Source organism: Oncorhynchus nerka, linkage group LG25 (assembly GCF_034236695.1).
Source record: "Oncorhynchus nerka isolate Pitt River linkage group LG25, Oner_Uvic_2.0, whole genome shotgun sequence".
Classification (NCBI taxonomy): Eukaryota; Metazoa; Chordata; class Actinopteri; order Salmoniformes; family Salmonidae; genus Oncorhynchus; species Oncorhynchus nerka.
This window is the reverse complement of record NC_088420.1, coordinates 56,083,650-56,108,052: the sequence shown is the minus strand read 5'-3', so window position 1 is coordinate 56,108,052 and position 24,403 is coordinate 56,083,650. Positions and strand designations below refer to the sequence as shown.

The window sequence follows — 24,403 nt, the reverse complement described above, 5'->3', positions numbered from 1 at the left end:
TTTTGAAAACGTCAGAGTGTTTTCTTTCCAAAGCTGGCAATTATATGCATAGTCGAGCATCTTTTCGTGACAAAATATTGCGCTTAAAACGGGCACGTTTTTTTATCCAATAATGACATAGCGCCCCCATAGGTTGAAGAGGTTAAATGCTTTTGACAAGTCTATGAATACAGATACACAATGCAGCTTATTATCCAGGGCACAGTGAATATCATTCAAAACCCTAAAAGTTGCTGTGACAGTGCTGTGGCTAGACTTGAAAAATGATTGCGTACCACTCAAAATACTATTTTCCTGGAGGTGTGCCTTAAACTGCTTATTGACTAAGGACTCCAATACCTTTGCCAGAACAGACAATTTAGATAGTTATTCAGTAGAGTGGGACCACCTCCTTTCAAAAGAGGTAGTACAAATGCTGATTTCCACAACTTGGGTATTTCATTACATTCTATGGTGAGGTTAAAGATGCATGTTAAAGGGGGAGCAATGATGTCTGCAGCTAATTGTAGTAGGCGGGGGCCTAGATCATCAGGGCCAGGGGATTTTTTTAAACATTAATTGCTCTCAGGGCTCTATGCACCTCTGAGACAGAATAGGGCGAGCATTTCACAGGGTTCTCATGTTAACCTTTTAACCCTATCAACTAATCCGCCTGCATCAAGAAAATCTGCCTGCATAAATTACCACCTGTGAGTCAACCAGCAGTTGTTTAGGGAGCTGTGCTTCTTGTTTACACTCTAAACCATTCACTACTTGCCAAATTTGGAAGAGGATTATTCAGATTATCAGCGGGAGAATTGAGGTAGTGGTCTGCTTTCAACTTTCGGGGTCATAGCCACACCCTGATTCTGAAGGCATTTAAAAGCCATCCAATCATCAGCTGAATCAGACCTTGCTTTAGTTCATCTGAGAACCAAGGAATCTGCACTTAATTCTGTACTATTTGAATGGACATGCTTGTTGCGTACTTCCTGGAATGCTTTGTGGAAGTAAGAAAAAGCTCATTCAATATCAGGGACGAATTCAACTCTATTCCAGGCAATATTCAAAACATCATGTAAAAAAAAGAAAACTGAGTATCAAACTGCTTCCAGTTCCTTTTCATGATGATACACGGAGGTAGTTTAGGAATGTTACCATTCCTTACACAGGCAGCAGCACAGTGATCACTTATATCAGTTACACCAGCAGCATTAAAACAATGTGGAGTGTTGGTTGAAATAAGATCAATCAAAGAGGATTTCAGAGGACACTTTGCATTCAATCTTGTTACATTGTTAAGAATCTGAGTAAGATTATAGCTAAATGCATAGATTCTTGAGTTGGTCAGAGCTGGATGTCAACCAGTCTATGTTCAGGTCACCCATAAGCACAATTTCAGATTTGACATTGGCATGGATGGTTACAATGTCTTTGTCAGCGCTAGATTGTCCGAGGCAGGTTTCAGAAAGCATAAATACATCTGGGTCTGCAGTTTTTATCCAGATATTCACAAGATCAATTATTGCAATAAGACGTATGTGCCACTCTGACTTTTTAATTCAGATGGGGTAGAACTGTCAGGACCTGGGTTAGATTGCACATTTCCTGACGGTAAAAGCAGCAAAATAATAGCAAGTCTATGTCGGATTTTTACAACATTTCGATTCACAAACAGTACTAGAACCATAGTCCAGAGCAGTGGTTCCCAAAATTGTATAGTCCCGTAACCCTTCAAACATTCAACCTCCAGCTGCGTACCCCCTCTTGCACCAGGGTCAGCACTCTCAAATGTTGTTTTTTTGCCATCATTGTCAGCCTTCCACACACACACTACATACATTTATTAAACAGCTCGTGGGAAGTGACAAAGAGCTCTTATAGGACCTAATAATAATAATAATCAATCATTTTGCTCTTTATTTAGCCATCTTACATATAAAACTTTATTTGTTCATCAAAAATGGTGAATATCTCACCACAGGCTAATGAAAAGGGTGTGCTTGAAAGGATGCACATAACTGCAATGTTGGGTTGTATTGGAGAGAGTCTCAGTCTTAGATAATTTTCCACACACAGTCTGTGCCTGTATTTAGTTTTCATGCTAGTGAGGGCCGAGAATCCACTCTCACACAGGTATGTGGTTGCAAAGTGTCTTAACAGCGCGATTTGCCAAGCGGAGATACACAATCCAGAAATCTGGCAGTGGCTCCTGATTAAATGACATTTTCACAGAACCGCTTGTTGCAATTTCGATGAGGCTCTCTTGTTCAGATATCGGTAAGTGGACTGGAGGCAGGGCATGAAAGGGATAACGAATCCAGTAGTTTGTGTCATCTGTTTTGGCAAAGTACCTGCGTAATTGCGCACCCAGCTCACCCAGGTGGTTCGCTATATCACATATGACATTGTCCCTAAGCTTGAGTTAATTTCATAGACTAGGGGGGCGTCAACTCCATATTAATGCCCATGATTTTGGAATGAGACATTCAATGAGCAGGTGTCCACATACTTTTGGTCATGTAGTGTATTTCAAAAGCTACATACAGTCCAGAGACATGGTTGGGGCATCAGGCCCTAAATGCATCATCCTCAGTGTAAGAGTCAAGGGTGGACAATAGCAACATGTTCATTTACATCCTATCAATCAACATAAGAAATAACCATAGAAACTTTTCTAAGACTCAGATCTAAAATATTATGCCTTTGAGGTTGCATACTAATCACAAATATGCATAAGCTACAATAAAATAAGCTACAATGAGATAACAATAAAGTCCAAGTAATACCAATCTAAATGCATAGAAGTGCAGAGGTGTCATGCCCATAGGAGGCACAGGGGCTCAGATTTGTCCTATTTAATAAATGTATACACTATACACAGTAAATATATTTTTTGTTGTATCTCTTTAATACTACTAGTTACCAAGCAATTTTACAAAGTAGGCTCTAGCTAGCCCAAATAGGTTCCCAAGCTCCCAACCTCATAACTAGCTACCAAGGAGCCATTTTAGGCTATTAATCAAGTTAGAGTAGCTATCTTAGCTAACATGCCTGCTGGCAAGGTTGGTTGACTTTAGAAAAGCAAGAAATAACCAAATGTATTGAATAAGGCTCACCTCCCTTTCAATCGTTTACCCCGATTTTAGCAGCGATGCAAAGAAGCATATTTTGTTTATTTCAATCACCAGTCAGGAAGATACAGACACCAGGAAAAGGTTGTTTCAGGTGTTTAAAAAATGCAAAATTGACCACCCATCCGCATTTACTTTGTGTCCTCTCAGATGTTTGGGGTGCATGTGTGCGGGTGTAATGTAAGTGTGTGCTGGAGGCTTTTAACCAGACAGGTGCATGGTGGAGGAGCTTTCAGCAATGGCACTGGAGAGATTGTTATTCGTTTGCTTTCTCCAATCTGCAAAAAAAGATAGAGGATCTGTAATGGATTTTCTAAATGAACATGCTGACTTGCCTTGTCTCTCCCTCCCTCTTGACTCTCTTCCAGATGCATCTGTCTTCGGAGGGGAACCTGGCTTCTACGGAGGTAAGACTTGTTATGGATAATATCAACAGAGTTTGTGTGTGTGTGTGTGTGTGTGTGTGTGTGTGCCTGCGTGCATGTGTTTCTTATCAGTTTGGAATAATGAGGAAATGTTGCAATGTCACCAAATCCAAGCAGAACCCAGAAACACACACAGCAATATGCAGATTTCTCAAATGGGATTTATCAGTAAGTAGCCTACTTAAAAATCTGACAAGAGTTACTAGAAACCATGTTCGGAGTGGATTTCCCCCCCCCAGCTGGTTATTAGCATGTGTACAGTGAGCACTACACACCAGACCACCAAGGCATTTAGTGAATCTGTGAGTGAACTGATAAGTATCTATGTCAACAATTCATGTGAAAGACAGAACTGGAAGCGAAAGAGCAATTTAACACCTCAGACGTGATATGTGGCAGACATCCTTCTCACCAGACAGACTGACTGCTTAGCTTCTTCTCAGCTGCATCCATTCAGTAGTAACTATCACAAGGTTGTAATCTCTTGTGGACAGATGCGCTGTGTGGCTCAATAGGCTCTAATTACCTACCTGTGAATCAGTGACGTTCAACAGTTTTTTGCGGGCGGGGGGGCTCCCCAAAGAAATCTAGCTAATATACTGTAGCTAATCTCATGCTATTTTACACATTTTGACATGACACTGAGAGAAAATGTTGCTGTTTCAAGCAAATTTTCTGCAATTCTACTCATATTACCATGGGGCAAAGAAGGAAATGTGCAGTGTTATAGCTAATCCAATGCTATTCTACACATTTGTCAATGAGGCTGAGAGAATTCCCCATTTTTAAAGGTAATTTCTTGCAATTCTACATATATTGCCATGGGACAGAGAGGAAAATGTGCAGCTACTGTATATAGCTAATTTCATGCCATTCTACATGTTTTACAATGAGACAGAAACAAACACTAATTGCTATCTCACAATTTTAACCATAACTGTTTATGAACCTCTCTGGGATATGTGGGACACTAGCGCGCCAAATTCAAATAAATTACGATAAAAATCAAACTTTCATGAAATCACACATGTAAGATACCAAATTAAAGCTACACGTGTTGTGAATCCAGCCAACACATCAGATTTCAAAAAGGCTTTTCGGCGAAAGCAAACAATGCTATTATCTAAGGATAGCACCTCCGTAAACAAAGAGAGAAAAGCATATTTCAACCCTGCAGGCGCAACACAAAACGCAGAAATAAAAATATAAATCATGCCTTACCTTTGACGAGCTTCTCCTGTTGGCACTCCAATATGTCCCATAAACATCACAAATGGTCCTTTTTGTTCGATTAATTCCGTCGATATATATCCAAAATGACAATTTATTTGGCGTGTTTGATCCAAAAAAACACTGGTTCCAACTTGCGCAACGCAACTACAAAATATCTCGAAAGTTACCTGTAAACTTTGCCAAAACATTTCAAACTACTTTTGTAATACAACTTTAGGTATTTTTTAAAGTAAATAATAGATAAAATTGAAGACGGGATGATCTGTGTTCAATACAGGAAGAAAACAAAACTGACGCTACCTTTCTGGTCACGCGCCTCTAACAAACAATACACTTGAAGTGACCCTCGTTTTGAACAGGGCTACTTCTTCATTACACAAAGGAAAAACCTCAACCAATTACTAAAGACTGGTGACATCCAGTGGAAGCGGCAGGAACTGCAAGAAGGTCCCTTAGAAATCTGAATTCCCAATGAAAACCCATTGAAAAGAGAGTGACCTCAAAAATAATCTGAATGTTTTTTTCTCTGGGTTTTGCCTGCTACATAAGTACTGTTATACTCATAGACATGATTCAAACAGTTTTAGAAACTTCAGAGTGGTTTCTATCCAAATCTACTAATACTATGCATATCTTATCTTCTGGAGATGAGTAGCAGGCAGTTGAATTTGGGCATGCATTTCATCCGGACGTGAACATACTGCCCCCTGTCACCAAGAAGTTAACGTGTAAAATAATATATATTATTGATGGTTAAAGTAATTTGCCCATTGTTAAATGCATAATTAACAGTATTATTTGATGTGAACCCGTTTTTGCCATTGGGCCTGGATATCAGACTGCAGATGTCACGCCCTGGTCGAAGTATTTTGTGTTTATCTTCATTTATTTGGTCAGGCCAGGGTGTGGCATGGGTTTTTGTATGTGGCGTGTATGTATTGGGATTGTAGCTTAGTGGGGTGTTCTAGTTAGGTCTATGGCTGTCTGAAGTGCTTCTCAATCAGAAGCAGGTGTTTATCGTTGTCTCTGATTGGGAACCATATTTAGGCAGCCATATTCTTTGAGTGTTTCGTGGGTGATTGTCCTTAGTGTCCTTGTTCCTGTCTCTGTGTTAGTTTACACAAGTATAGGCTGTTTCGGTTTTCGTTACGTTCATTACGTTCTTTGTTTTGTAGTGTTTGTATTTAGATTCGTGTTACGTTAGTTGAATAAACATGGATCGCAATCTACACGCTGCATTTTGGTCCGACTCTCCTTCACCACAAGAGAACCGTTACAGCAGAGCTCTTTATTGCAGAGTTGTGTGATTGAGGTGGTACGTTTTCAATTGGCTGACACCTATCACGTTATTTGTGCAGGCTGAAATATGGTGCGTTGGGATGCCATCGTAAACTTTTATGTTTGTAACAAGCATCGTAACAAGCACTCGTTGTTACACCTCTGTAATTACAGACTGCAATTACCACCAGTTACATCTTGCTATTAGTGTAACTATGAACTATTACGATTCATTACAATACTTGTTACGGTGTAATTACACTGTAATAGGATGTCATAAGGTGAATGCACCAATTTGTAAGTCGCTCTGGATAAGAGCGTCTGCTAAATGACTTAAATGTAAATGTAATAAGGCCCCCGTAACATTAAGTGTTACCTTGTTTTCTCCATGCTGAACGTAACCGAAGAAAACGCACTGAAACGGGAAAACTCATTTTCATTTCCCATTGCAAAACATTTTTGGTTGCTTACCCTACTGAAAATGACCTTGTAATGGAGCTCTCAGTCTGTCTGTTTATGGGCTGTGGCCTTAAGGCCTTGAGGCCCTGTGGGAAGTCCTTCGTGATTCATTGAGGGCCTTCAAAGGCATCACAGGCAAGCTGCTCTCAAAGAGCATCTTGTTGGACACTTAACCCAAGTCCAGGAAGATTGAGAGAGTTGGAGAAAATTCTGATTGATTTTTGCTGTCCTCTGTATGGCCTGCAGTTGACTAGTTTGTCTGGTTTTAGACCTTTTGACGGTTTCCGGACGTTTTTAGACCACTCGAAGAAATAGTTTACACTTCCCTCGACCACTAGATTAGAACACAGATGGGGATGGTCTATTTCAGCAAAATTTCATCACTGCAAGTTTGGCTGTACGGCATCGATATTAGGAAGGCATCAGTTGTCAGGCAACTCCAAGTCCGAGATATCAATCACATTGATATTTGACCTGCAGTTGACTTGTCCTTCTTTGGGACGTTATTAGACAGCTCTTTTCCATTTTAAAACACACCATAGCCTGTGTGTCCCTCGTTCCACTAGATTAGAACAGAGCTATGTTTGTTCCAGCAAACTTTCATCATTGACAGTTTTTTGTTTGGTCACTTCTGCAGCCAATAAGACATGAGAGTGTAGCTGGCAGGTGTCAAAAGAGGGACAGAACAAACTTTTGTAAGAGCTAACTAGGTTATTAGCTTTGCTTCCTACTGCATATATCTTCAATGACCTGGAAAGATTTGTGTCCCTGCTTAATTTTTGGTATTCTGTGCTCTGACAAACTAGTACACAAACCATCACTCCTTCCCTCCAGGATCTTCCAATGTATTTAAAAAAATAAATACTTGTAGCAGAAAAATACAATGGAAGTATGTCTGTCTCGTATAATGTAGCCCGCAAACAATGGAAGAATGTCAAGGCCATTGGGCCACAGTACTCCCTAGCCCCCAGTTCTGGCCTTGCATCGACCCACAGGGTGGTGGTGGTTGAAACACTTCAGAACGTTATCGGCCTGTCAGCGTGGGTTAACAGACTGGCACTGGCCGAGAGTGCGTACAAAATGGCACCCTCTTCCCTATATAGTGCACTACTTTTGACCAGGGCCCTATAAAGGTTATAGGGTGCCATTTGGGACTCGGCCTGGAAGTTCCCCTCTCATCGTTGTTGGCTGGGGAAGGACAGAGCCTAATGAAACGTTGTCTGGGGGTCAAGGTTAACTTTTATCGCGTCTCTTCTGGGGATCCTTCCGCTGTAGCAGATGATGAGGATGCATGTTCCTCCACAACAACACACGTGATGATCTGGTTAAATATCCTGACATTACGGCGATGATGAGGACCTTTAGGAAATGGTTTATTTGTCTGGCATTATGTTGCCATGGGAGCAGCAACGAGTCTTGTAACAATACAGTGATCTAGATGTGTTATGCTATTATAGATGGAATGCGTGATGTTTTTGAAGGTTCCCGAGAGTTCATCAGGTTCATCAATTTGTAATTGAGAAAATTCAAGTTAATTAAGCAGAGGTTGGCCACAAAGACAGAGCATCTTACATTATTGTAATGTATTTTAAATGTTCTGGAACAATAATACAAAAAAACCATTGTTGTTATTATTTTCTTCCTTTATGGAGAAAATAAAATGGGTGAATAACTAGAATTGACAGATTATGTGGAAATATGTTGGTTTCACGGCTTCTGTTTGGATAAAACGCATAGATAATGATACAGCTCTTTATAGAAATAACACAAATGATGAACTGTTGAGCTATAGGAAGCGTTTCCATTGACTCTAGTCACGTTTTTTGTGCATTTGGAAGACGTAACACACACCAAGGTGACTCCTTGTCACAGAAACATGGGAGGCCTCCTACTTATCTATAAACAAGGTCAGGGACCTGCAATGGTTAATTTACTGTGTGCTGTCATAGTGTACAGGGTATGCATATATAGCATTATTTATATATTCCCCTCACCCACCACCATATTCCCTCACTAACCAACCAGTTACAGTCAGTGAAGGGTAAATTGAAATGATTTTGTGAGAAGGGGAACATGTCGTGACAATGCATGCAGGGTGCATTGTTTATTCTCTCCTAGACATCATCTCTCACTCTCTCTCTCTTACTCTCTCTCCTCGCTCTCGCTCTCTTTTCACGGCCTCTCACGTTCTCTCTCTCATGGATGATAAGTGTCGCATCGACCGCGGGCGATCAAATTGGGTATGCTTTTGTGGATGTCACAGCAGGTGTGCAAGAATAAAGGGCCAGTCTGCCTTCTTTGTAAGTGCGCCTGCGAATGTAGCAGCAGAGATGTGCAAGATTATAAGGCCCCTGCATCTATGTAAACCCTAGGACACATTTATGCTATCTCCACTCTGTGTCGCGCTGCGTGAATGCATGCAGAGCATGCTGCAGGATCTAGGGCCTACAGTAGACAGGTTTCCGTTGACCCCAAGTTTAATCAACAAAAGCAATGCTGCAAAAAAGAAATCATGACGAAATGTGTAAATGGAAACGGGATATGGGATAGATGTAATAAAGATCGACAAAATTTGTATCCGTTCGACAGAGGTGTATTTTTTTATTGTGTCTAACTGTCTTTATTCGCGACAATAATTATAATGCTCCACCCCACATTGAATTATAAATGCCTACTCCTTCAAAAATCCAAAACAACAATTTGCAGGACAAGGATTGTCCTGACTTTCAAGAATGCCTGAATTGCTTCACCTTGCTTTTCTGGTCGACCCGATTCGAGTTTCACCTTCTAATTAGTTCATATCTACAGTGCAAATTTCACCTTGACTCGGTCCGTGGCGATACGTTGGCACATGTGGAATTATTAGAGTATGGCAAATAGTAGTCAATTATTGTATTCTATCCATGTTTGCGCTCGCAGCCTACCTGAGACATGAAACAGAGAGGTGGCAAGGCATAAAGGCTGTCACTAATTTACTAATGCCCAATTTGCCTAAATGGAAACACTTCAACCTCTCGCTCTCTCTCTCGCTCGCTCGCTCTCTCTCTTGTTCTCGCTCTCTCTCTCGCTCTCTCTTTTGCTCTCTCGCTCTCTTGCTCTCTCTCTCGCTCTCTCTCTCTCTCGCTCTCTCTCTCTCTCTCTCGCTCTCTTGCTCTCGCTCTCTCTCGCTCTCTCTCTCGCTCTCTCTCGCTCTCTCGCTCTCGCTCTCTCGCTCTCGCTCGCTCTCTCTCTCTCTCGCTCTCTCGCTCTCTCGCTCTCTCGCTCTCGCTCTCGCTCTCTCTCTCTCTCTCGCTCTCTCTCTCGCTCTCTCGCTCTCGCTCTCTCTCTCTCTCGCTCTCTCTCTCACTCTCTCTTGCTCTCTCTCTCTCTCTCGCGCGCGCTCTCTCTCGCGCTCTCTCTCGCTCTCTCTCTCCATATATATCTATCTACACATGCACCATACAGTATGACCATGCACATCTCTAGTACTGAATAGTATTCATATTAACGTATTCTTTGTGATGCAGTGATAGCCAGTGCGCTCTACAGTAACACTTTCACAGTGAGGATTTGGCTAGCAGCAAAGCTCTAGCCACATTTCACTCACAGACCTGGCATGGTGAACATACCCACAGAATGCTGCAGTAGAGATGCCTTCAGGATACAGCACATATGTTCACTGTCCCAATTGGATGACAACCAATTTCTTCATGTAATCAAACAAACAAACAAATAGACTCCCAGATAAACAACTGTCTGGGAGTTAACTACATGCTAGCTTGTAGCTCGACTAGTTATATGTCTGTATTATTTATTAATTACATTTACAAATTATATCACCATATGCCTAAATAGGTGCAACACTATATATAGCTCACATATCCATTGTAAAACAAAATCATTATCGAGTTTCCCTACAATTGTGTGCGATACAAGGCATCTTGCACTGTCACAGTTCTATTATAACGCTTAAAGAACAGGGCTCCGGGCAGCCGAGCGGAAATGGAGGAAACTCACCTCCCTGCGGACCTGGCATCCTTTCACTCCCTCCTCTCTACATTTTCCTCTTCTGTCTCTGCTGCTAAAGCCACTTTCTACCACTCTAAATTCCAAGCATCTGCCTCTAACCCTAGGAAGCTCTTTGCCACCTTCTCCTCCCTCCTGAATCCTCCTCCCCCTCCCCCCTCCTCCCTCTCTGCAGATGACTTCGTCAACCATTTTGAAAAGAAGGTCGACGACATCCGATCCTCGTTTGCTAAGTCAAACGACACCGCTGGTTCTGCTCACACTGCCCTACCCTGTGCTCTGACCTCTTTCTCCCCTCTCTCCAGATGAAATCTCGCGTCTTGTGACGGCCGGCCGCCCAACAACCTGCCCGCTTGACCCTATCCCCTCCTCTCTTCTCCAGACCATTTCCGGAGACCTTCTCCCTTACCTCACCTCGCTCATCAACTCATCCCTGACCGCTGGCTACGTCCCTTCCGTCTTCAAGAGAGCGAGAGTTGCACCCCTTCTGAAAAAACCTACACTCGATCCCTCCGATGTCAACAACTACAGACCAGTATCCATTCTTTCTTTTCTCTCCAAAACTCTTGAAAGTGCCGTCCTTGGCCAGCTCTCCCGCTATCTCTCTCAGAATGACCTTCTTGATCCAAATCAGTCAGGTTTCAAGACTAGTCATTCAACTGAGACTGCTCTTCTCTGTATCACGGAGGCGCTCCGCACTGCTAAAGCTAACTCTCTCCTCTGCTCTCATCCTTCTAGACCTATCGGCTGCCTTCGATACTGTGAACCATCAGATCCTCCTCTCCACCCTCTCCGAGTTGGGCATCTCCGGCGCGGCCCACGCTTGGATTGCGTCCTACCTGACAGGTCGCTCCTACCAGGTGGCGTGGCGAGAATCTGTCTCCTCACCACGCGCTCTCACCACTGGCGTCCCCCAGGGCTCTGTTCTAGGCCCTCTCCTATTCTCGCTATACACCAAGTCACTTGGCTCTGTCATAACCTCACATGGTCTCTCCTATCATTGCTATGCAGACGACACACAATTAATCTTCTCCTTTCCCCCTTCTGATGACCAGGTGGCGAATCGCATCTCTGCATGTCTGGCAGACATATCAGTGTGGATGACGGATCACCACCTCAAGCTGAACCTCGGCAAGACGGAGCTGCTCTTCCTCCCGGGGAAGGACTGCCCGTTCCATGATCTCGCCATCACGGTTGACAACTCCATTGTGTCCTCCTCCCAGAGCGCTAAGAACCTTGGCGTGATCCTGGACAACACCCTGTCGTTCTCAACTAACATCAAGGCGGTGGCCCGTTCCTGTAGGTTCATGCTCTACAACATCCGCAGAGTACGACCCTGCCTCACACAGGAAGCGGCGCAGGTCCTAATCCAGGCACTTGTCATCTCCCGTCTGGATTACTGCAACTCGCTGTTGGCTGGGCTCCCTGCCTGTGCCATTAAACCCTACAACTCATCCAGAACGCCGCAGCCCGTCTGGTGTTCAACCTTCACAAGTTCTCTCACGTCACCCCGCTCCTCCGCTCTCTCCACTGGCTTCCAGTTGAAGCTCGCATCCGCTACAAGACCATGGTGCTTGCCTACGGAGCTGTGAGGGAACGGCACCTCAGTACCTCCAGGCTCTGATCAGGCCCTACACCCAAACAAGGGCACTGCGTTCATCCACCTCTGGCCTGCTCGCCTCCCTACCACTGAGGAAGTACAGTTCCCGCGCAGCCCAGTCAAAACTGTTCGCTGCTCTGGTCCCCCAATGGTGGAACAAACTCCCTCACGACGCCAGGACAGCGGAGTCAATCACCACCTTCCGGAGACACCTGAAACCCCACCTCTTTCAGGAATACCTAGGATAGGATAAAGTAATCCTTCTCACCCCCCTTAAAAGATTTAGATGCACTATTGTAAAGTGGCTGTTCCACTGGATGTCTTAAGGTGAACGCACCAATTTGTAAGTCGCTCTGGATAAGAGCGTCTGCTAAATGACTTAAATATAAATGTTAAATAACAATCCAAATTCCTGCTGGCTAAAATGTTGCCTAATATATATACCTAGCTGATGAAGAATAGATGTGTCATTTCATTAGAGGCTCTGATGCCAGGAAGGAAAGTAAGAATGAAAGGAGGAAAAGAAAAGCTTCAGACGAGACCAGGATCCTGGATCAGGAGAGAGCAGGTTTGTGTTGGATTTGTTCCAGTATAGGCCAGACAGTGTTGTTGAATAGTCCTGTTGTCTGGTAATAAAGTCCAGAGGAAAGGCTCTTCTCTTCACAGCCCAGGAGAAAATTTTGTGTGTGTGTGTGTGTGTGTGTGTGTGTGTGTGTGTGTGTGTGTCAGTGTCAGTGTCAGTGTCTTTGGTCCATTGACTGCCGAGGACATGATTGTATACCCCGAAAAAGCTTTTACACCTCTTTAACGGAGTCACCCAGCCATTGCTACCACAGCCAAGTCATGCCAGAAGATGAGACAGAGAGGGATTAATACAGAGAGAGAGAGAGAGAAAGTGTCTGAGACGCACGGAATGAGAGGAGAGAGACGGAGAACAATATGGAAGTCTTTCGAGGGGGACTGTGAGGGAGAGAGAGGTCTACAAGAATTAGGGAACAGAGAGATGAGAGAGATGGAGACCGAGAGAAACAGTCTGTGTTTGAGCCAGGGAAAGAGGGAGAAAGAAAGAGACGATTGATGTTTCTTCATTGAGAGAGCGATAGAGGCAGAGCAGCGAGACGGTTGAGGGAGAGAAAGAGGCATCAAGAAGCAATGAGAGCTAGTGAGAGAGGAGAGAGACCTTCATCTGAGAGGGGAAGAGAGAGAGAGAGCATTAATGCAGATGTGAGAGCATCAAGGTCCCTGGTATCTGCAGGCTGTGGGCTTTATGGGGTATGTTCAACACTCCTCTCTACCATCTGTCACTTCACATGGTACAGTCAAGAAGTGGTGAATACAACACACACACACACACACACACACACACACACACACACACACACACAACACACGACCTTACGATGGCCAGCATTCCTTTCACTGGGCCAGACAGGCCTGTGTGTCCATTTCAACTCTCTTCCATACGGTCACTGCTCTTCTCCTCTTCTCCTCTCTTCTTCCATGAACACTGTTTCTCACTTAACGTGCCTCCGTGCCCTATTTATGGCAGAGCATGTGTAATTCTCTCTCTCTCTCACTCTCTCTCTCTCTCTCTCTTTCTCTCAAGCAGCAGTCATTCCAAATGGTTGGAACTAGGCCATCAAGCTATAACAGTGTCAAGCACTTACACGTGGTCCTTGTGTTGGAGTGTGTGAGCGTCAATCCTGTCCATTGCAATTGTTTTCGTTACATTTTCTGAAGTATCTGATAAAATCACATTTTCTGAAGTCCCAAGTCCTCTCGCTCTCATTCTCTGTCTCTCTCTCTCTCGCTCTCCCTCATTGTCTCTCTCTCTATATCTCTCTCTCTCTGTCTCCCTCATTGTCTCTCTCTCTATATCTCTCTCTCTCCCTCATTGTCTCTCTCTCTATATCTCTCTCTCTCTCTCTCGCTCTCCCTCATTGTCTCTCTCTCTATATCTATCTCTCTCTATATATATATATCTCTCTCTGTCTCCCTCTCTCTCCCTCATTGTCTCTCTCTCTATATCTCTCTCTCTCCCTCATTGTCTCTCTCTATATCTCTCTCTCTCCCTCATTGTCTATCTCTCTATCTCTCTCTCTCTCTCTCTCTCTCGCTCTCCCTCATTGTCTCTCTCTCTATATCTCTCTCTCTCCCTCTCTCTCCCTCATTGTCTCTCTCTCTATATCTCTCTCTCTCTCTCTCGCTCTCCCTCATTGTCTCTCTCTCTATATCTCTCTCTCTATATATATCTCTCTCTCTCCCTCATTGTCTCTCTCTCTATATCTCTCTCTCTCCCTCATTGTCTCTCTCTATATCTCTCTCTCTCCCTCATTGTCTATCTCTCTCTATCTCTCTCTCTCTATATATATATCTCTCTCTCCCTCATTGTCTATCTCTCTATATCTCTCTCTCGCTCTCCCTCATTGTCTCTCTCTCTATATCTCTCTCTCTCTATATCTCTCTCTCTATATCTCTCTCTCTCTCTCTCTCTCTCTCTCTCTCTCATTGTCTCTCTCTCTCTATCTCTCTCACTGAGAATGAAGACTATAATAGCAATAAGGCACCTCAGGGGTTTGTGGTATATGGCCAATATACCGCTGTTAGGTTATTATGCGCGAAGCAACTCGGAGTGCCTGGATACAGCCCTTAGCAGTGGTATATTGACCATATGCCACAAACCCTTAGTACCTTATTGCGATTATGAACTGGTTACCAACGTAATTAAAGCGGTAAACAATTCGTTTTTTTTTGTCATATCCGTGGTCTACTGTCTGATATACCACAGCTTTCAGCTCAAACCACCCGGTCTTTTGTTTCTGTCAGGATATTGTGAGACTATGAACCCTTTGTCTTGGGTTTGTAAAGGTGACAGTTCGTGTGTAATTCTTATTTTCTAGGGGAATTAATTTTCAGGGAATCTTTTAGAGGCATTGCTTTCCTATGTAGACAGATGAGATAAGTGCAGGGTGTGTGTGTGTGTGTGTGTGGTGTGTGTGTGTGTGTGTGTGTGTGTGTGTGTGTGTGTGTGTGTGTGTGTGTGTGTGTGTGTGTGTGTGTGTGTGTGTGTGTGTGTGTGTGTGTGTGTGTGTGTGTGTGTGTGTGTGTGTGTGTGTGTGTGTGTGTGTGTGTGTGTGTGTGTGCGCGCGCGTGCTCCTCAGTGGCATAGAGGTGACAGATATGCTCAGAGAGCGAGATCACACACAGACACACCTGAATGGACAGTCACGATCTGAGAGAATAATCAGCATCTCAGGAACATTTTGCCTCATTGGTTATTCATTGCCTTGTCTTGCATTGTGTCTCTGTCTTATTCATGGGAGCTCTGTGATGCGTGTGTTTTTTAATGACTAATTGGATCTAATTATCCAAGTGTGTTTGTGTGCGTGCGTGGCGCGTATGTTTTGATCGTGTGTGTGTACGTGAGTTCGTGTGTGTGCTTGCGCACGCACGAGATCTCGTTGTCAATGTGTGTCGACACCGGTTTAAAGGCAGGTCGAATGACGCAAGGCATTTCCATCAAAGAGATCTCTCTCTGTGTTTAGCCCGCCGACTGCTTGTCTTGGCAACTCTGAGGATGATGGGGGCATCTGAAAGGGTTTTGGGTGAAATGTTCGCTTCCAATTTAAGATTTGGTATTCGCTTCCGACAATAATTGAACCAATGGGAGATGGTTCTGTGTATAGTAGGTTAGCCACCTGACATCGGCAGATACTGCAGTACTAAGAAATACCAAGGGTGCGGTAGGAGCCAAGTTGCTGGGAGTAGAAAGACGTTACACCATGTTGTTCATGCACTGCAAGAGTGCAGTTAATCAATAACAAATAGTTTCTTCGTGAACAAAAATAAACTCAAATTCACATCACTCATTCACACGTCTTATCCCGAGACCTGTGTCTCAGTCGTTAGGCACGAAGCGAAAGAAACGGAACTGAAACAGACAGATGGACAGGATTGTTCCCGATCTGACCGACTAGTTCCTCATTCGCCATATTTGTCTGTGTGTGTCTCTTTCCTCTCAGACGATGCTACAGGTTACGGGCCGGTGTTTGAGGATCAGCCGGTCGAAACCATCTACCCTGAGGAGTCGCCTGAGGCCAAAATCTCCATGAGCTGTCGAGCACGAGCCAACCCACCTGCCACATACCAGTAACATATGTTCTGCTCTCCTCTCTGCTCACCCCCTTAAATACCACACGCTGTGTGTGCTGTATGTCCCCCCACCCCCCCCCTATCTCTCTGTCTCTCCCCAGCATGATGTCCTGCACAGGGCCAAGTCTGGAGGTCCTAATACATGGCTTTAAATGACTTTAAAACATCCAGGCCTCATTCGCCATTGCAAATCTTGAAATGTGGAGAAATGCATTGTGATGTGTGTTTTAGAATGAACGTGATCTTCTCCTTCTTCAGGTGGAGGTTGAACAGCCGGAGCATAGACCTGGATGGTGATAACCATTACACTCTGGTCGGGGGCGACCTGGTCATCTCTAACCCCATCAAGAACAAACACGTTGGGAACTACTCCTGTGTGGCCACCAACGACTACGGCACTGTGGTCAGCCGAGAGGCTGGCGTCCGGTTTGGATGTGAGTGGATGGGACACTGGGGCGGGATCGGGGACACTGGGGCGGGATCGGGGACACTGGGGCGGGATCGGGGACACTGGGGCGGGATCGGGTCCACCGTTAGTTTTTTTTTGCGTGACACATTGTCATAGGCAGGAAGGACTACACTTTCATGCCTATGTTAGTAGAGCTGTGATAGGGACTCGGGAGGGAGGCAGCAGCGCCACATCATAACAACTTTGGAAATGACATTGGAATGGTATAGAGTGTGGCACGAGACGGAATCACTTCTGCCCAATTAATAGTTAGTTCCCTCCCTTTGAAACATGACAGTTGCAAATTATAAGCCTGCTAGCTAAACTAATGCAGGTTCTGGTTTTAAAATGGCTTTGAGCAAGGAGGTTACAGGGTTTAAGGGTATAGGAGGATAAGTGTTATTACTTAAATGAGGTGAGGGAGAGCATCTCCAGTGGATTCTCCAGGCGCGTTAATGAATCTGAACTCTCGGTCTTCCTCTTCTCTCACCTCCTCCCCTCTCCCCATCACTCCCCCCCCCCCCCCCCCCCTCTCTCTCCTCCAGACCTGGACTTCTTCTCGTCTGAGGAAAGAGAGGCGGTGCACGTGAAGGAGGGCCAGGGGGCAGTCCTGCTCTGCGCTCCTCCTCCACACTACCCACGTGAGTGCTAGCTAGGCTAACAGCTGCAGCAAATTCTCAGACGCTAGGCTATTTCAACAGCTTTTCCCTTAAGACATGTCTTCAAAATGTGTCATTAAAAGGTCTTAAAATGTCTTGAAAAGTATCTATATCTTAAAGTGTCTCAAGACGTCTTGACTTAATGTCTCAAGATGTGTCGAGACATCTTAAGACAAAGTGTGATGGCTGGGGATGAATGCTAGGGTGCTAGGTTAACACTATGGTCTGTAGCATTGCACATATTACATGTGTCTCTATTCCAGTATTAAATCCAACAGTATGTTATGACTCAGGCAATTAACCCAGATAGTCATAACAGTGAAAATCAATGAAAGTGTGCCCCCTGCTGGTGACTGGCAGTACTGCTACATGAGGCTGCTTCTGTTCTGACACATTGTAGGCTATATCCTCACACTGTAGCCCTGAGCTGAGTTTTACCCTTATAGTCTCAGTGTAGGGATGTGTGAGGCAAAATAAGCTGTTTTGAATGCTTTAAAAAAATGTAATTTCATACAGTAGCTTTGTATTCTTCATCAAAGGTACTTTACACTAATCTGTTTAGGTTTTAATATCTGAGTCGGGCGTGTTTCTTGGCCCAATTTTGGTTTCCTTTATTTGTATATTTCTTAATTATTGATCTTCGTTAAACAAACCTATTTGGTATCAACCAGGAGCTCCACTAGAGTTCTGCACAGCAGATATGCATAGTCATTCTTATGCAAATTATACACCAAAATCATTGTGTGAAATGACGGAAAACATACATGTATTTCAGCTGCTGCCGCGGCTACTGATTTACAGTTCCTCAGTGATACTTGTCCTTTTCAACTCTTTTCATAGCGTCATGATGACAGTTTGATATTTAAAGCATCAAATGCTTTCGTTGTTACCTTTCATTTTAAAGTACCGTTTGGGTCAGCATGATAGTGTGGTTTGGGTCAGCATGATAGTGTGGTTTGGGTCAGCATGATAGTGTGGTTTGGGTCAGCATGATAGTGTGGTTTGAAAATAGTGTAAGTATAAGAATAAAATAGCCTTTCTCCCGGCTCGGCTCCATCTTGGCACTCCGCCGCTCCCCCACCTCCTCTGTCTTTGACTGACAGATTCAGGCTTAATCACCAGGTTGAGGGTTGTGTATCTTTTCTCCATAGACGAGCTGTCATTCCGCTGGATTCTGAACGAGTTCCCTATCTTCATCACGCTGGATAAACGTCGCTTTGTCTCCCAGACTACAGGGAACCTCTACATCTCAAAGGTGGATTTCAGAATGTGTCTTCGACTGGACTACAATGCCACCCTATCATTTCACCCTACCATGCTTTTTTTTTTACACCCTATCTGGTCAAAGGTAGTGCACTATCATGGGAATAGGGTGCCATTTCTGACACGGCGTTTAAACTTTATTGAGCGACGCTCACAGTTTTATATAAACTGAAGAAAGGCTGAATTTACAGCATACAAATGTTTGCATAAAAACACGCGGTGACAAAACATGGGCTACGTAATACAGGATATAAGATCAAATGTGTTTACCTGAATTGTTCACGTCTCTCACCAGGTGGATTTATCAGACAGTGGCAACTACTCCTGCTTCGTCTCCAGTGCCTCCATCGCCAAGAGCGTCTTCAGCAAGTTCATCCCCCTCGTCCCCCTGACTGAACGTTGGTTCCTGTTTTTCAGTTCCTCTTTTAACTGTCCTGTATGTTGAGGTAGAGGAATCTATTCAGCAAAGATTCCTGTCCCATCGTATCTAATAGTATGCACGCACCATGGCCTATAAGAAAAGTTGTCGTTACCCAGAGGATTTCCGTAATCACACAATTGCCCTACTTTTTTGGGTTTGGAAGATATGAATCTGTTCAGTGCAGATGGGCACCATATTACCCTACAGTATGTGAGATCATTATCAAGGTGTTAGATATCACACAATTGCCTACTGTTTGTAGTTTGCTTAGGGCAGTAGAGTTGGTCCAGCTTGTGACCAGCGAACCACATATGAACATTGTTAAAGAGAGGTCGGTAACAGGCGAGAACCCAGGCAGTCACCATCTCTGGAGTTGGAGTTTGAGATCACAGTTGAAGTGTTGAGAGAGAGCCTTGTGTCTGTGTTGTTATGGTTGTGGGAAAGGCTTGATTAGAGAAATGATTTAGGTAGAAGATGAAGAGGAGGCCTCGCTTTCCTCAAGAGTTCATAAACGATTACTTGTTGGTGATGTACTCTCAGTTGGTCTTCCTTGTTTGTTTGCCGAGTTTATGCTCACGTTACCTAGTACCAACCTAGCAGATTTAAAAACACAAACTAGCATGTTCTTAGCCTGGTCCCAGATATGTTTGTACTCTCTTGGCAACGCCTGTGGTCGTGTCCTATTTGGCGATTACATGCATGACGATTACCCAAGGAGTTGTCTATAGCACAAACGTAATAGGGAGCATGGGAGCGTGTCGTGTTCTAGTTGAAAAGGTTGTAGGGGAGGACAGTTTACCCGGTAACACTTCATGGCTTTGTCATGCACATGTTTCATTATGACTCCGTTACTACAACACAACACGGGCCTCCGGCTGTGTTATGGCCCATATTTAGCACTGTATTGGACACTCATCCTGAAGGGCAGACTGAGCTGGAAACAGTGTGTGTGTGTGTGTGTGTGTGTGTGTGTGTGTGTGTGTGTGTGTGTGTGTGTGTGTGTGTGTGTGTGTGTGCTACAGCATAGCTAACGTATCCTACCTGACACAACCGTTTACAAGAAAGCGCCTCCAACCGTATATTTTCCGTACACAGTGTTAACTAACACAACATCTTGTTGCTGGTCTAAGTTGTTCTGCCTCCTCGGGGGTTGTTATGAATAAACAGGTGACTCACATCCAGTTGTTTCTATTTCCTGTTTCTCCACCAACCAGGTCCAATCAGGAAATACCCCGCTGACATCAAAGTCAAGTTCCCAGACACTTACGCACTGGTGGGACAGAATGTCACAATGGAATGCTTCGCCCTGGGAAAGTAAGTATGGATTAAGCCCGTGCATTGCTACAAGTACATATATTAGAGAATCACTTATACTAGCTATCCTAGCTCAGACTTGAGAGTATGAAGTAGTTTATTGTAATACGGCTGTACGTATAGATTCTAATGACAAGGCTATGGGATTATAGGTCTAAGCTCCTCTCCTCTCCATTGTTCTCACTTCCCATCCCTCACTCTCCACAGCCCCATCCCTCAGATCCGCTGGAAGAAGATGAACGGAGAGCTGCCGTCCAATCACGACGTCAGCATGGCGGGGGCCCACCTCCACCTGTACAACGTGCAGTATGAGGACGAGGGGACATACGAGTGTGAGGCCCTCAACTCTAAAGGAAAGGACTGGCACAGGGCACACGTCTCTGTAGAAGGTAGGGCTACTAATAAGGTATATATTCTCCAGCTTGGTAGTTACAAATCATTGACTTGCAAATTGTTATGATTTAACACCTTTTCAGGCCTCATTTGAGTTGTGCAGATGGCCTGGTGATTAAGAGCAGTCGGCCAACAACCAAAAGGTTGCTGGTTTGAATCCATGAGCTGACTAGGTGAACGATCTGTTGATGTGCTCCTGTAAATTGCTCTGGATAAATGCACAATTCTCACATAGATCATGCATTGATGTTGAGCGTTGATCTCAAGATGGGATTTGGGCCTCACACTGTCTGTTTTCCTCAATCTCACTCTGTTCCAGCATTCCCGGAGTGGACCGAGTCCATCAACAGTACAGAGAAGGACATCAGTAGTGACTACACCATGTCCTGTGTGGCTAGCGGCAAGCCCAAACCCCACGTACAATGGCTCAAGAACAGCTATGCCGTAAGAGAACTTTCACATACCCTTTTCACACTGCTGAGCTGAGCCGAACAGAGCCAAGCAGAGCTGTGCTGAGCTGGTCTGGTTAATCACCCACCATAGTTGCTGGTACCGTAATGGAAAATACCATATGAAGACAAAAAATCTGAGCCAGCACAGTGTGGTTGGGGTTGGCAATGTGAATCAGGCAATAGTGCTAGGGCGGCGCACAATTGGCCCAGCGTCATCCGGGTTTGGCCGAGGTAGGCCGTTATTGCAAATAAGAATTTGTTGACTTGCCTAGTTAAATAAAGGTTAAATAAAATAAAAAAATGTGTATACTTTTAAATAATGCTCCATCAGCTATGGTGGATGCATAACCAGGCCTGCTCAGTACAGCATGATTTGGCTCGGCTCGGTTGAGTTGTGTGAAAATCCCTGTAGTGTTCCAGCAGGTCCCTTAGTTAGAAAAACACTACCCTCTCAGCAGCCAAGCATCAGGGTGGCACTGTTGTGACCGGGCCGCTAGCATGGGCACTCTGAATAGTCTGAACACAAGGCACAGTCAAGATCCAGGAGAAGGTACCTCTTGTTGTTTCTGAGAGGGTGCCGGAGAGGAGAGGAGAGGAGAGGAGAGGAGGGGAGGGGAGGGGAGGGGAGGGGAGGGGAGAGGAGAGGAGAGGAGAGGAGAGAGAGAGAGAGGAGAGGAGAGGAGGGGAGGGGAGGGGAGGGGAGGGGAGAGGAGAGGAGGGGAGGGGAGGGGAGGGGAGGGGAGGAGAGGGAGAGGAGAGGAGAGGAGAGGAGAGGAGAGGAGGGGAGGGGAGGGGAGGGGAGGGGAGGGAGAGGAGAGGAGAGGAGAGGAGAGGAGGGGAGGGAGGGAGGAGAGAGAGGAGAGAGAGAGAGAGGAGAGGAGAGGAGGGAGGGGAGGGGAGGGGAGGGAGAGGAGAGGAGAGGAGGAGGGGGGGAGGGAGGGGAGAGGAGAGGAGAGGAGAGAGAGAGAGGAGAGGAGGGGAGGGGAGGGGAGGGGAGGGGAAAGGAGAGGAGAGGAGAGGAGAAGAGAGGAGAGGAGAGGAGGGGAAAGGAGTCAAATAAAGGCATTTTAATGCTAATGGGATGCTATTTAATTCAACACTGCATCAATTGGCACACGTTATTCCTAGATTTCAAAAGCATTTTGATGTTTTCAACGTCAACATTGAGGTTTTCACAAAAGTGAAATCTAGATGTTGTCAGTAAAGCGTCATTATTATTTACTGTGATGAAATCTCAATGTTGATGTTGAAACATCCCAAGTGCTTTATTGTAAAATTACATTTTAGGATATATTGAAATGCTGAAGGATATAATTGTGCCATATTTCTTTATTCATTTTCTGCAGTACGATAAGCGTGATTTGAGGTTCAGTGGTCTGACGTTTAAGGACTCTGGGATGTACCAGTGTATAGCAGAGAATCGCCATGGAGTCATCTATGCTAACGCAGAGCTGCGAGTGATTGGTGAGTCAAAAGCTCAGATTCATTGTAATTGGCTCAGTCCAAAGATTAAAGGTCACCGCACTAGCTGACCAATTTGGACTAAATTAAAACATGAAGTTGCCTTGTCAGTTTTCATCGAGGCTACGTTACACATATAAACAAATAACATAGTCCAATAAACCGACAGCATGCCCTTTTCAGAGGTGACTTGATCCAAAACACGTCCTAATTATGGTAATGTGGCATGAACAGAAGTCAATTGCTAACACACACACCCCCATGCTTCTCTCTGAGATGTTTTTCAACACTTTTTTCTTTTGAAACAAACAGTTTAATTGAATAAACCCTAGTGTAATGACTCAAATCTTTTTTCTCTGTGGCCCTATGCAGCATGCGCCCCTACGTTTGAGCACAACCCTGTGAAGTGGAGGATTCTGGGAGCTAAGAACGGCAGAGTGGTCATAGAGTGTAAACCTAAAGCAGCTCCCAAACCCTCGTTCTCCTGGAGCAAGGGCACTGAACTGCTCTTCAACTCTACCAGGTCAGCATCTGGGGTTGGGCTAATCTGCCTTCACAAAGACCCACCACTCACCACAGGGACACTGGGGCTTCCTGTGCCATAATCACTCTGAAACAAAATACCCAAATCACTATAGCTGAATGATCTCTGTCTCTCTCAAACTACCGAAGTCACCATAGCCAAATAATCTCTGTCTCTCTCAAACTACCCAAATCACTATAGCCGAATAATCTCTGGCTCTCTCAAACTACCAAAATCACTATAGCCGAATAATCTCTGTCTCTCTCAAACTACCAAAATCACTATAGCCGAATAATCTCTGCCTCTCTCAAACTACCCAAATCACTATAGCCGAATAATCTCTGCCTCTCTCAAACTACCCAAATCACTATAGCCGAATAATCTCTGCCTCTCTCAAACTACCAAAATCACTCTCAACCAACTACCACTAACTCACTATGGAGGAATTATTTAATAACAGAGATGACTGCCTGCCTACCATGTCGGTTCTGGAGGGGTTTTCCTGTCCGTGTGAATGAGTGCTGAATAGAATGTTGCCTTACAGGGTTTGCTCTTGTCATATGTGTATTGCCCTTGTCTATGTATTTTGTACACGCTGAGGATGTTGTGATCATCAGTATCCGATCTCTTGCAATGAAGTAGCTGTATCTGTGTTTTGTAACACTCACATATTGTGTGTTATCATCAGGGTGTTAATCTGGGAGGATGGTAGTCTGGAAATTCTGAATGTGACCGAAGCAGACGAGGGGCGTTACACCTGCTTTGCTGAGAACAATCGGGGCCAGGCCAACAGCACAGGCTCCCTCTCCATCACAGGCAAGCTACAAACACACAATGCACTCACGCACGAGCACACACACACACACACACACGAGCCTTGCACAATGGCAGTAGGTAGCACATGGGATATTATAGCGTGCATTTGTTATGTAAGATTTTCCAATTACAAGCATGTACAGTATGTTGTGAGCTTCTGCTAACTGTACGGCTTGTCAATTATTATTGTTGAGTACATGTTATGGGAATTGAACACTGAACAAATATTTTAACGCAACATTGTTGGTCCCATGTTTCATGACCTGAAATAGAAGATCCTAGAAATGTTCCACACGCACAAAAAGCTCTCAAATGTTGTGCACAAATTTGTTTACATCCCTTATAGTCAGCATTTCTTCTTTGACAAAATGATCCGTCCACTTGACAG

General features: G+C 44.5%; 1 protein-coding gene across 1 annotated transcript in view; it reads left to right on the top strand.

Moving 5' to 3' along the window:
- Nucleotides 1-24,403, top strand: part of LOC115109694 (contactin-1a-like) — a 128,088-nt gene that overhangs the window by 71,521 nt on the left and 32,164 nt on the right. The window contains exons 3-14 of the mRNA XM_029634916.2: nucleotides 3,482-3,520; nucleotides 16,136-16,262; nucleotides 16,524-16,699; nucleotides 17,259-17,354; nucleotides 18,524-18,627; nucleotides 18,931-19,033; nucleotides 20,271-20,370; nucleotides 20,578-20,759; nucleotides 21,083-21,207; nucleotides 22,562-22,679; nucleotides 23,049-23,199; nucleotides 23,888-24,015. Coding sequence (XP_029490776.1) covers nucleotides 3,482-3,520; nucleotides 16,136-16,262; nucleotides 16,524-16,699; nucleotides 17,259-17,354; nucleotides 18,524-18,627; nucleotides 18,931-19,033; nucleotides 20,271-20,370; nucleotides 20,578-20,759; nucleotides 21,083-21,207; nucleotides 22,562-22,679; nucleotides 23,049-23,199; nucleotides 23,888-24,015 — 1,449 coding nt within the window. The remainder of the gene's footprint in view (nucleotides 1-3,481; nucleotides 3,521-16,135; nucleotides 16,263-16,523; nucleotides 16,700-17,258; nucleotides 17,355-18,523; nucleotides 18,628-18,930; nucleotides 19,034-20,270; nucleotides 20,371-20,577; nucleotides 20,760-21,082; nucleotides 21,208-22,561; nucleotides 22,680-23,048; nucleotides 23,200-23,887; nucleotides 24,016-24,403) is intronic.